Source organism: Acipenser ruthenus, chromosome 6 (genome assembly GCF_902713425.1).
Source record: "Acipenser ruthenus chromosome 6, fAciRut3.2 maternal haplotype, whole genome shotgun sequence".
NCBI classification, from domain to species: Eukaryota; Metazoa; Chordata; class Actinopteri; order Acipenseriformes; family Acipenseridae; genus Acipenser; species Acipenser ruthenus.
Genome location: NC_081194.1, coordinates 19,384,641 through 19,398,752, shown reverse-complemented (window position 1 = coordinate 19,398,752; position 14,112 = coordinate 19,384,641). Strand labels below are relative to the sequence as shown.

At 36.8% G+C, this 14,112-nt stretch overlaps 1 protein-coding gene across 4 annotated transcripts in view; it reads right to left on the bottom strand.

The window, feature by feature from the left end:
* Positions 1 to 14,112, bottom strand: part of esr1 (estrogen receptor 1) — a 40,959-nt gene that overhangs the window by 17,812 nt on the left and 9,035 nt on the right. For 2 of the 4 annotated variants that reach the window (XM_034016773.3, XM_059025179.1), the window contains 2 exons: positions 12,301 to 12,417; positions 7,294 to 7,620 (listed from right to left, as the gene is read on the bottom strand). In XM_034016773.3, the coding sequence (XP_033872664.1) occupies positions 7,294 to 7,620; positions 12,301 to 12,417 (444 nt within the window). The remainder of the gene's footprint in view (positions 1 to 7,293; positions 7,621 to 12,300; positions 12,418 to 14,112) is intronic. The other 2 variants (XM_059025180.1, XM_059025181.1) reach the window with 1 other exon arrangement.

Sequence of the window (14,112 nt, the reverse complement as noted above, 5' to 3'; positions counted from 1 at the left end):
TGCTGACATAGCGATAGATTTTGGTACTGACACAGAACAAGCCATGGTGAACACAATGACATCATAACAAATTATTGAACTGACCCCCTATGGGATTTTTTTTATTGCAAAATTGTGCACCCTGTGGCTTGTTCTAAAGAGCTTTCGCTATTTTGATAGGCTAAACCACATTTCAATTGTGCAAAAGGTCAATTATCATAGATCGTTGTAAAAGGCTTTCGGCATCAGCTTTTAAAGATGCTCAGGCTTATTCATACTTTCACAAAATAAACAAATGGAAAGTCTTTGCTTCAACAGAACATATAACAGCTAAATACCAACAATGGTAGCTCAGAATGTTGCTGCTTCACAGAGAAAGGTTACAGAAAAGAAATATTTAGAAATACGTACCAAACAAAAGCTTCCCATAACAAGCTGTATATGCGGTATACACCTAGAGTCCAGCAACAGGAACACTACTTTAGCTAACTAAAGCCTGTATGTTTCATTGGTCACAAGTTACTTCTTATGCAAAGAATGATTATTCAGTTTTATATTTAACACTCAATCGAGCCTATCTAACAGGCTGTGCTATAACAAGCTACATAAGAATTCAAGAATCCACTTCACATTCTGCCCTCGGCTCCACCAGAGCACTCGCAGCTGATTCCAATTAGTTTCCAGCTTCATTTTTCACACATGTCATATGACAGGGACAATTATAATTAATTGTCCACTTGATTGCACCTGTACCACTCTGCTCTCTTGTAATGTCTAAATGGTTTTCACTGCTCATGTTCTTGAGCATGCACTTTTCTAAGTGCTCAACAAGTGAGCATACACCAAGAGAACATAAAAAAACACAGCAGGAAGATGCCAAGCAAACACTTCAGATACAACCCCCCCCCTCCCAAAAAAAAACTATGGGCTGGATTCCTTATACATTAATGGCCAACCTGTTGGATGGCATTGGCATAATGCAGAGAATGTACAACCTAACTGCAATATAGACTCAAAGGGGGAAATTCACATTTACTCATTAGCACAACATTGGGCTACTTTCTCAAAGCCACTCTAAACTCTAAACTGTCAATAGCACAAATAAGGTACAAACACTATTTACGTTTCTATAACAAATAATAAACAGTTTTAGACTCACATGTCTTAATAAAACACATGACTTGTTTATTTCTGGTTTGGTAGCTTTATTGGGTGGGTTTCTGCTATCTGAAAAAAAAAAATGTTAACAATTTGGTATAAACAGAATCTGGCCTAATATGTAAAAAATAAATAAATGTTCCTTGATTAGCGGGCATTATTGCAGACCATAATCACAGAGATCAGCGTAAAGTTTGTATTATTTTATTCCACACTATTTTTGGTTTTCAGTGTGTGCTTTTGCTTTTAGCCTCATTGGTGGCTATGAGATCATTGCTTTGAAATATAAAGTACATCTGACTGTAATAAATAAATGTCTGAAATATTCTGTGTGCCCATAACCCTCTGTTTATCTACTTAGTGGTTTAAAAGTACTGGCCATCAGTTCAGCTTTTTGCCCTGATCAGATTAAGCCTATCTACATGTATATAAATACTTAAAAAGTACACAGCCTGAAATCCTTCCACAATGTCCTGCTCCCTCTGTTCTCATTAACTGCTCTAATGATTCTTTACCATTAGAGCCTAGACTTTGACCTTAATTAAAAATACATATTTAAATCGCTCACATCCACAGTACTTACAATTGTTAGTCTGTGAACATTTTAGTTCAGGCTATTCCCCCCCCCCCCCCAATTTACCTCTAAATCTGCCCTGGGATGTGGCACTAAGGGCAGATTTCAAAAACTAAGATGAATTTGAGCGCATTCCTTAATTTTGATCAGTTGCATTGCAAATGTATGCAAAACATGTGATATATTTAATTTGACAATTTAAGCAAAGAAATTACCAAACTTGAAACTTTACAGTGTCACACTTACATTTTTATACACAAATCATTTACAGTATCAGATTTTGGAGGTATATGGAGGCAAAAGGCAATACCTAACCTTGGTATAGGTTTTCAGACTCGGCTGGTGTAGAAATGCATCAACGCCTGGGGAGCATGCTGTCAAGTTAAAAATTGTGAGTTTACTAAATTAGTGTTTATGTTCGGTTATCGGGTTACGGTTCCTGTCACTTTAGGCTGGGTACAGTAGTGTTAGTAAGATGGAGAACAAAACCGATATGGAATCCTGACTGTCACAAGTGGTGGGGGGGGGGGGGGGGGGGGGAGGAGTACAAATAATTACTGGTGGAGGGACTGGGGAGGGCCAGAGCGATAACAGCAGGTTCAACTAGCTCAGGTGCTCCAAGATAGAACTTAGAGTCAGCTCAGTCTCACGGAATTTCGAGTGTAAAGCTATTGTCAGTGTGTGCTTAGAGGAGAACCACAATGTGATTAACCTTCCCAGTCGAGACCACAATTTGTTCTCTAGAAATACACTCTTATTATCAATAGTCGCAATGAGTTTATGTGGGTGCTTCATTTGTCCAAACCTAATGATTTTTGGGGGTAAATGTGTGTCATGCACCTGGCAGAATTACAATTTAATAATAGATAAAAAGTCAGACTGACCAGACTGCAGCAGTTACTCAACCCTATAACAAGCCTCACATAGGGGCTCCTGAGTGGCGCATCCAATAAAAGCACTCGCGTAGAGTGCAGGATGAGCCCTATAGTCTGGACATCGTCAGTTTGAGTCAAGGCTATTTCTTTGCCGAGGACAGGAGCTACCAGGGGATGGCGCACAAATGGCAAACCGCCGCCCGGGGAAGGGAGGGTTAGGTCAGCCAGGGTGTTCTTGGCTTACAGCACACCAGCGACCCCTGTAGTCTGGCCGGGCGCCTGCGGGCTTGCCTGTAAGCTATCTAGAGCTGCGTTGTCCTTCGACGCTGTAGCTCTGGGTGGATGCATGGTGAGTCTGCAGTGTGAAAAAAAAGTGGTCAGCTGACGACACACGCGTCGGAGGACAGCATGTGCTCCCGAGTCAGCGTGGAGGTGGTAGCGGTGAGCTGAGCTAAAAAAAATAATAATTGGACACTAATAAATTGGTGAGAAAACTACAATAAAAAAATAAATTGGCAACTACTAAATTAAAAAAAAAAAAAAAAAACCACACACACCTCACAAGTCATGCAAACCACTTAATAAGAGTGACCACCAGTTATCAATTTTCTGTAAATGTGAAATTAATTTAACTTACAAAAAAAGTCTCCATATAGTACCTTGTACAATATTCCCAATATGCTATTCAAATGTGTCACTGTTTTGGTGGAGAAATATATTGGTTTGGAATAATAAACTAAAACACAAAAAAGAACACCGAGTTGCCTACTTTGTCAGTTCACAAAACATTAGTGCCAACAATTCTTTCCATGAAAGGTTAATGAACCACAAAATGAGAACACAATGCTAAGTCAATTTTAGGGTTGGTAGGTAAGCATGGCTAATGTAGCATTTTCGAAATGTCTAAACAAGGCAGCTATTGCAATATAAAAGTAAATCATTAGCATGTCTCTTAATTTACTACATGCCCCACTACTACAGTGCAGTGGTATAAAAGATGTCACTGAAATTACTTTTGAACAACTGAAAACATACATTTAAGTTATTCCCAGTGCATTCAAATTGGTGTGACAGAGCCCAAAGACAAAATGGGCTTTTAACTTTGTAATAATATATCAACTCCTTATTTCAATCTAGACAGGATCAACTGTGCATATTAACCTAACAAGGATACATAAGGCCTATGTTTCATGTTTTACCTGTTTAATATATTGTGTGGTAGTGATATAAAAAAAAAAAAAAAAAAAATCAAAGTAACAAAAACCAATATATATATATATATATATATATATATATATATATAGTGAACAAGACTGCAACTCACTTGGTTCTTTGCCCCTTTAACAATTGACCCAGACACAGGAACTTTGGTTTTTAGCATGGTTGCACGTTTTTTATTCAAACAGAACATAAACAAAATAAAACAAACAAAATAAACACCTAGCACTTTACAAGCACTAACTAAACCTTCTGGAAAACCCTGACTACAAGTAGGATGGCTAAGCCGTTTCCCCCAACCAACAAACAAACAAAAACCACACAGGTTTACACTGCTTACATTTCCCTCTTGACTGCTCAGAAGCAGCGCACCTCTTCTGCCTCCTTCTACTCAGCAGCCTTGAACAAGCCAACTGCCTTCCTTTTATACCCTGCACCTTGCTCTAATTTAATAATAAACTCCAGCGTCAGGGGATAATTAAGCCATAAAACAATTAACAAAATAAATTAAACAATTAAGCAAAAACAAACAAATGTGCATTCCGCACCTATTTTTCTGCAGGGAGGCTTTAACCCCCTCCCTGCTGTCTTACATATCCCTGCTGCTGTTACAATATATATATATATATATATATATATATATATATATATATATATATATATATTTTATATATATATATATATATATATATATATATATATATATATATATATTATATATATATTATATATATATATATATATATATATATATATTATATATATATATATATATATATATATATATATATATATATATATATATATATATAGTAACACAGCAGGGAGGGGGTTAAAATCCTCCCTGCGTAAAACATGTGCGCAGGCACATTTTTGTTAGTAGTTTAATTGTTTTGCTTTATTGTTTAATTAGATTTGTTCATTGTTTTATTGTTAATTATCCCCTGCACCTGGTAGTTATTGTAAATTAGAACCAGGTGCAGGGTATTTAAAGAGTGCAGTCAGTCTACTCAAGGCTGCTGTGTGGTGTGTCTAGGAGCCTGTTTATTGGTGTACACAAGCGTAGAAATAGAAAAGAAAGGTAGTGTAAACCAGTGTGGTTTTGTTTTTGTCACAGGTAAACAGCTTAGCTGTCCTGTTTTTATAGGTAGGTTCCAGTGTTCTGTGTTTTAGTTAAGTGCTCAAAAAATGAGCTAGGTGTTTGTTTTGTTTTTGTGTGTTTTAAAAATAGCGCAACCGCGCTTAAAATCCAACGAACCGTGGAGAGGTGCAAGTTATTTACTATATATATATATATATATATATACACACACACACACTGCTGTGCAAAAGTCCTTGACTTGCATAAAGAAGGAAAAACAGTGAGTGATGAAATAGTTCGCATCACTTGATTTTCAAGGTGTGGTATTCGAACCATAATCAACAAGTACAGAGAAACATCATCTGTAATTGACAAACCCAGGACTGGAAGACCCCAAAAGCTGTCTAACAAGGATGCGCAATACTTGAAGATAATATCCTTAAGGAATAGAAAGAAGACAAGCGTTGAATTGACAACAGAACTAGCAGAAGACACAGGTGTCGTTGTCCATCCATCAACAGTCCAAAGCACCTTTGACCATTGTTCCATAGTTCAATTTCTGTGTTCTTGTGCTTATTTTAGCCTTTTAGTCTTGTTCCCCTTTCTTAACAGAGGTATTCTTACTGCAACACATCCTTTAAGTCTTGATTTCAAGAGTGACCTTCATACTGTTGATTTGATGGACAACGATCCCTGTGCCTTCTGCCAGTTCTGTTGTCTTCTTTCTATTCCTTAAGGATATTATCTTCAAGCATTGCTCATCCTTGTTAGACAGTTTTTTTGGGGTCTTCCAGTCCTGGGTTAGTCAATTATAGATGATGTTTTCTGTATTTGTTGATTTATGCTTCGGATACCACACCTTGAAAATCAAGTGATGCAAGAATGTTTTTCATTCTTTATGCCAAAGGTTGTTATAGTAGTAGAAAACACTAGTGGAGGCTTTGAGTAAATTGTTGATGCTCATAATGCATCAGAGTAGAAAAATGCAGCATGTCTAAGACTTTTGTACAGCAGTGTATATATACCGAGCATCAAAAGAAACTTATAACTATTATAACAGCAGTGTGGAGTAGTGGTTAGGGCTCTGGACTCTTGACCGGAGGATTGTGGGTTCAATCCCCAGTGGGGGACACTGCTGTTGTACCCTTGAGCAAGGTACTTTACCTAGATTGCTCCAGTAAAAACCCAACTGTATAAATGGGTAATTGTATGTAAAATAATGTGATATCTGTGAAATAATGTATAATGTGATATCTTGTAACAATTGTAAGTCGCCCTGGATAAGGGCGTCTGCTAAGAAATAAATAATAATAATAACACATTTATTTTTGAAAAAAATACGGTATATAAAATGATGGACATTGATGAAATGTTTTGGTTTCTTTTTAATAACTCGATCATTCATCCTTGACCATGACACGCTTGATTGACTATGACTGAAGCATATGCACTTAATCACCTAATTAGTGAGACAGCTGATTGGACACTGGATATTGAGTGATTTCAGGTGTTGAATTGCAAGCTTGAATAAAAGCAATAAAGAAAATCACAGAAAAAAAACCAATATGCCACATCTGTCAAGAGAACAGCGCCTTCGTGCAATCGGCATGTTGGAGGCTAGACTAGGGAAGCGTACGGTGGCTCACTGTCTTGAGTGCTTACAGAAAGCAATTTCAGACCTGGCGAGACAGTAGAACCAGACACACTCTGTCAATGACAGGCCACGAACTGGGAGACCAAGAGTCACAACCCCTGCCCAATATCGACAATTGTGATGTCAATTGTTAATCAGCACAATAAAAAGTCACTGCACCTGCTCTAAAACAGTGTTTGTCATTTTTCGATCACATTTAGAGAATTTTATCCAAATAAAAGTGATACGTTTTTTTTGATGCTCAGTATATATATATATATATATCACACCCAGAACCTACATTTGTCTGTGCAATAAATTTAGCCCATTCCAGCTATGAGGGTTGAGAATACAAACCAGTATATTGAAAGGAACTTCAAATTTAATGTCAGTAAAAATATGTCAGTTCAAATGGGGTAAATGTGTTTTCTGGTGTATACAATTTAGATAATGGCAGTGGTCTTGGGTGGCTGAGTCTTCAATAACATGATGAGTATTAAGGAAAGCAACCTATAGCAAGTACTGTATATCAGCCATAAACCTGTGCTTAGCAAAATTAATAGCCAGCCAGTAGTCTCTAGATGAGTCAAAGTCAGCGATTTCAAGTCAAACCAGCAAAAACGATGTAGGTTCATCATACTGTAAAATGTTACCAAGATAACTTTTCAAATAAATGTACTGCATAAATGATAAGTAAAAAAGTGACAAACTTGATATAAAAAAATAAACAAAAACAAATGTTAATGACAGATGCTAACAATCTACCTTCACTTACCTGGTATCTTTTTTGCCCATGCTATCATGTGTACCAGTTCCTTGTCAGCCAAACTGGTAAGTATATTCATCATGGAAATCTCAGTGTAGGGTCTATTTTGGTTCTGTTTTGAGTATTGTGTTGGTGGTTCCGCTTCTAACAAATGGATGAGGACCTGATCAATCGACAGACCCAGTGCGCTGTTCTTCTTCCCATTGTTGATAGGTGTGGGCTCCAGGGTCAGAGCTAGCCTTCTGTCATGGCCATTGACGTGGCTCTTCTCATCCTGCTCACTTGCTGTGCGTTTCACTCTCAGCATGTGTCGCCCCCTACGGTCTTTACGCACTCCTGTAGAAAACACACAGACCTATTTGTGATTTTAACAGTAGCAGTAGTAGTAGCAGCAGTAACAGTCGTAGTACAATATTATATACACGTCATAACAAACGGTTTTTACTAATCCAGATATATTAAGCATTGTTGTTGCAGCTTCTCCTCAAGCGGAGACTGACTAATGTTCTTCATTCATGTTTATTATTATAATTACTATTACTGAAGTAATGAACTATGCTAAATTATTTTAAACCTTTCTGGGAGATGTCTGTTTCTCTGACTTTTGGCTTGATTACAACTCTACGCCCCCTGTGCATTCTCGGAGTGAGTACGTGGGTTTACAGCAGTGAAGCGACATTCAAATTGAGGAGCAAATGGGGATACATTCCTAATAGGAGATGCAAAATTCATAAAAACTTCAGTCCCAGTTTCGATAAAATTGTAAGCACACTGTTTAAAAAACAGACAAATGGTATTTACTTTCCATAAGTCATAGTCTAAATCAGATGGGAAATAAAACTCATAACACAGCTTGAATAATCTGTTACAAACAAGATTGCCAAGTTTCTCTCAGTAAGATGATATTGTTCTAGTGCCTTAAATCATGAAGAGAAGCAACATTGATTCAGCACTGGTGTCATCCACTCACTGAACCACAGTACACAGCTTCTAACTCAAATGTGACACTTTATTAAAGGCCTATCTTTATGTAAGTAATTTTCTATTGTGTTATCATGTATTATAACAAATCAAATACACCAATACTGCATATCAGACTGCAATCTCTTCTCTGTGTTTAGTTGACAAAACATTTGAGTTTTACTCTAGCTGGATCTAATTAAGTTAAATAAAGACTAAAAAGCAACAACAAAAATATATTTTAAAAGGTCTTGTACAAAATGACCCAAAAGTCCCTAGCATTATTCTAAACAATCCTGCAATCCAGTCACTAAAATGTTTTTTTTGTTTTTTTTATACCTACATTACGTGTTGTTTTTCCAGTATTTAATATATTGCTCTTGAACTTTTTGTTCTCTAGCTAAATGCAGAAATGTTTGCAGGCTGCTTAGCAACCAGAAATCTTGCTATGTTTGCTATGGGTACCGGAGACACTGAGAGAGTCACACAGAAAAGACGAACTGGAGACCAAATCAATTACAGAGGATAAGCAAAATGTGGTTTCAAAAGAAAATCTATAATTAGATATTGATGGATGTATACTTCTTTATGCTATCATGTGTGACTTTTTACTTATTTATGATTTTATAAACTAAGCTACATAACAAAGCGATACAGACTAGAACATGCGGCTAGAATACATGGCTCAGTGCTATAGTCATCTGATTAACTCGTTTGCTTTAATTAAAGTTAAAGGAGATGCCTGTGGTATATAGCTCCCGTCTCCTTTCAAGTACTTCCTGATCTCCAAGAAATCAAATAATGTGATAATCTTTTAACTCTGTTGGCTTCAATTGATTTATACTATACTAGTATACTACAAACCGTGTGGGACTAGCAAACTTTGCATTGTCCACTACATTGTGTAATTTTTTTGTGAATCAGGAAGTACTCAAAAAGATATCGGGTGGATTCTGATATAGAGAAAAATCGAGGATACTGAATGACCATTCGTGGTATACGTTTTATATTCACTGCAGGAGGATGTCCCAGTAAATCATGACACCTGACTCGGATTAATTTCAGCCTTTCTATTGTTTCCTGCCGTTACTAGTGTTAATGAAGGGGCCACAGGCTGTTCGGATAAACCAGATGCAGGCATTTCTTGACTAAACTAAACTAGTCCAAAACAAAACAACAATATACATTTGAAATCATTTCAGACATTTTAAAGTTGTTACAAAACGAGTGTTGGTTGCAGTATTGTTTGAAGCGCAGCTCTGTGCTGAATTTCAGCAGCACACCACTGGACAGGAATGTTATCCCACTGAAAGCATAATTACCAATTTTGGAGACAACTGTGCAGCCGTCTTCTCTTCTTCTTCTGGACTAACTAAAGAGCTCTAAATAAGCCTTGTTATACCTAACCTGTGGTTATATAATTCTTAAACAATTCTTTCTTTTTTTGTAACGGCTGTCAAATACAGCCTGGTATCCTCCCGTACCTTTTCTCTCTTGGTGCTTCTAATGTCCTAATATAAAATTACTCACAACCCATGCATTTCACACACACATCCTGCTAATAAGATATATTACTACAAGAGATTACAAGACACAGACATTGGTACAGAAGAGTACAAGTCACCTACAACCAGCGTTGTAACCAGAGCTGACATTCCACCAAGGTCACACTTAGGTTTCAAGCTATAGCTGGCAGTATTTATTTGACTGCTTGGTATTGACTATTCAACCTCCAAATCTATGTGTTACATGGCAAAGCCTATCACGACATCACCGCGAGGGACATTACAGCGCTGACCATTACAGTGAGATTTAGTGGAGCTATATACCTATTAAAGCAAACGAGTTAATCAGATGGCTATAGCACTGAGCCATGTATTCTAAAATAATAAATAAGTAAAAAGTCACACATGATAGCATAAAGAAGTATACATCCATCAATATCTAATTATAGATTTTCTTTTGAAACCACATTTTGCTTATCCTCTAATTCATTTGGTCTCCAGTTCGTCTCTCTCAGTGTCTCCGGTACCCATAGCAAACATTTCTGGTTGCTAAGCAGCCTGCAGACATTTCTGCATTTAGCTAGACAACAAAAAGTTCAAGAGCAATATATTAAATACTGGAAAAACAACAGGTAATGTAGGTATATAAATAAACACGTGCTGAATATCATTCTGCAACAAGTGAAAAACAAAAAAACAAAATCGATATGCAGCCCAACTACATAAGAAATGCTCGCGGAAACACGTTTTTATTCCATGGGGGTTTTACTTAACGTATTTTGCAGTCTAGTTATGATGGAGCTCTATGGAAACAGTGAAAAAAAACTATTGTCTTCTGTAATCAGAAAATCTGTGGTGAATCCCGCTCTGACGGCGTCGTGTGTCCGAGTAGCCAGAGCGCTACAGAACGTTCCGTATCGTTTTCTATTGAACGCCCTGTTACAAAAAAGCGCTCTGTGACGTTGACTCTGTGGGCGTGTCAAAATGGGGTGAACTACTGGTGTGCAAAGTGCGGTCACATTTGACCAAAATATCTGTGTTAAGTACGTTATTGGCTGTGTTTGTAGTTGTTGTTAATGTGTAAATCTTGTTTGCTTTTAATAAGTAACTTTTCTAATATTTTGTAATGGCTGCACACATTTATAAATGTTATTGTAAATAAATATAAACTTATGGTCACATACTGTAGTATTTTTATTACGTTACTAAAGACAGGAATGTTAAACGCGATTATTCTCATAGTTTTGCTACCCCTGCACAGTTATAACCTTTTTTTTTTCTCAAGGGGGCAGAGTGGCATTAACTTCATCATTATTATTATTATAAATATTACAATTATTATTAGTATGATTAAAATAAAACATGACATAGGCTACCTAAAATGTTGGCAACATTTGAGGTAGCCTATGTCATGTTTTATTGTTGCTCGCTGCATCCGAAAATAAGCTTTAAATGCAGCATCGGTGTAGTGGCTATATCACATTCTCAACGTAATTTTCTACCCTCACTGTACTTTGTGTTCACTGCTGTCACAGCCGCTAACGCTGCAATAATCGTTGCTGAGTATACATGTAGGCATGATACTGTCTCTCTTCCAGAAACTCCTGCAAAACTAACCCCATTGCAACTTTGTCCGCCATTTTTGAAAACGTTCTCTAACAATAACAGTAACAATAACGTTCAATAAAGTCGTTTGCTAAATAAACAAATAATAATTGGATAAAGGTGTCTGCTAAATAAACAAATAATAATAAGACCTAACTTCCGCCTCGTAGTGCAACAAAAAAGCGCTCTGCTTATTGAACGCAGTCCTAAGTGACGCTTTTGTGAACTTCGCAGTCTTATGGGAATTGTAGTTCGGCGCGGTGATGTCGTCGCGCTGTTATGGTCGTCGTGGTTTTGGACTCGCTGTTATGTCATGTAACCATGGCAAACATACAGAGAAAATGAAGGAGTCTTTTCAACTTTACCAGAATTTCTACGTGAGCATCAGCATTGATGATGCAAAAAAACAACCAAGGACACGACCTCTGTGTCCTTACGGCCATGCCCACAACCTCCAGATATCATACCCAAGCGAGGAATGTGTCCTTATCAGTAACTTTCCACAAGTTTGCCTTTATATTGCAGTAAATAAAATACACATACAAAGCACAGCAACATATAAAAAAGGAAAATAACACAAAACAGAATAACAGCGCCTCATGTTGTAACAAGCGAAACACAACATCTATGTGTAAGTATATAAGGTCATTATCCATTAACTACTTGCTATTATATGTATGGTTTTATGCCACAGTGAAGCTATAATTAAAAACTAAATTAAAACATAAATTCTATTCATTGTAGAATCCACAAGTTATAAACAGTCTACAGTATGTCTGCTACTGTAAAAAAAATAAAAAATAAAAAATAAAAAAAAAGGTTATTCATCTCATTACAGTAATGATATATGACTGATACACCTCAATTTACTATAGCACGCGCTGACACAAGACAGCTCTGCATGAAGCAGAGAGAAACAGCCGGGTGCAAATGACAAGTTACATACCACCTTTCATCATCCCGACTTCATTGCACTTGCGGAGCCGGCACGCCTGGCAGCTCTTTCTCCGGTTCTTGTCGATGGTGCACTGGTTTGTAGCTGGGCACATGTAGTCATTGTGTCCTACGAAGGAAAGAAGGCTTAAAGAAGCATTCAAAATCTATAGCAAATGCCCATCGCCAGCATTTCGATGAATCCTGGTGAGGATAGTGGTACTAAAGAATATATTGTTTTGTACCATCTTTACCTTGGGTTGTCTTTCATTATTAATCCCAATTAGCCCTTTTGATCTCACTTGTGACGTGCTTTATTTACCAATGATACGAATGACTAACTATACCAAACATCATGAGGATGGATTTCAATGATAAATCTATAGTAGGAACACTTTTCATTAAAAACACTGAAATTGTGTTGATGGCCTTCGTATTGCATGAAAGCAGTGAGGGAGAATTAACTGACAGAGAAGGAAGAGAAAATACAGACATCCTCTTTCTCATGGGAGTGAGCAAGACTCAAAACAGCATAAGGCACTAAGAAGCTGCAGTTCACCATCTCTTAATATAAGGTGTTTAAAAAAAAACGATGAATCTACATTGTAGTATTTCGTGTGACATTGTAAAAAAATCTGCAAATCTATTGCTAAAAAGTAAAAAATACGAATAAGACCAAAAAAAAATATTTTCATAAAAGAAAATGCCATGAAAATTCTGTCTGCTGGAGATAGTCTTTAAATGAGGGAAAATAGGTGTATTTGTGATGAAATGGTGGATTTTTTTTTTTAATTATCTGAATGATAAGCAGGCACTGTTGGAAATTACATTATGTTCCTGACTCCTAGCAGACAGCCTAAATGTGCAGATTCTTCACACATAACGCCCTGTTCTAATTGTGGCAAATTCTCCTGTGCTTGATCCAAATTGCCTTATTATACGATTCAGCAGACTCTCCTCAATGTTACAGGCACAGCATGTCTGGTACAATAACCACTCCTCCCTTCCCATGTCAAGGTCAGTTTAACAGCACATCGCTGCAATTACACCAAGGGCTCCACAGCTCACAGTCTCCTTCAGCTTCCTTTTATTATGACTCCCAAGAAACAAGGCAGGAAAAAAGGTTGTTGGCCATCACTTCAAACCTGCTTTACACTGGAGGATTTTTAAATGTAACAGTTCCAGTAGAGTACTTGATTTGAGTATAACTTTCTATAAGATAATGGTGTCTGTGTAGGATTCTTACTTTCTCTGACAGGCACCTGACAGAGCATTACTGCTCAGACATGCTGTAAAAACTGTACATTGGTTGTTTAGTGAGTCCTTGTGTATGTATACATTACTGTTTTGTGGTTGATGATTTAGTGTATTTAATGTTAATTCTTGAGGTAATTAAGTCTTCAGCATCCCTTGTAAATATGTCTGTGAATCTGTGATGAGTGCATGTTAAATTATGACCTTCAGATTGCCCTTATTGAACTCGCTGCAGACATAAAAGAAAGGTTTGAAACGCTGATCAATGCAAAGGGATATGAGCACTGACAATAAAGTGTTTGTCTAGTGTCAGAAAACACTTTTAATTACGGAAGCTTGATCTAAACTGTGCATTAGATCAGACCTCAGCGAATGTATTAATAATAATAATAATAATAATAATAATAATAATAATAATAATAATAATAATAATAATTTTATAAAGTGCCTTTCATGGCAAGTCATCACAAAGCGCTGTACATAAGAACACAAAATAAAAATAAATCAGAAAATTATCAAAACATTAAATAAAAAAAAAAATAATAATAACAATTACTAGAAGCCCAGTCTT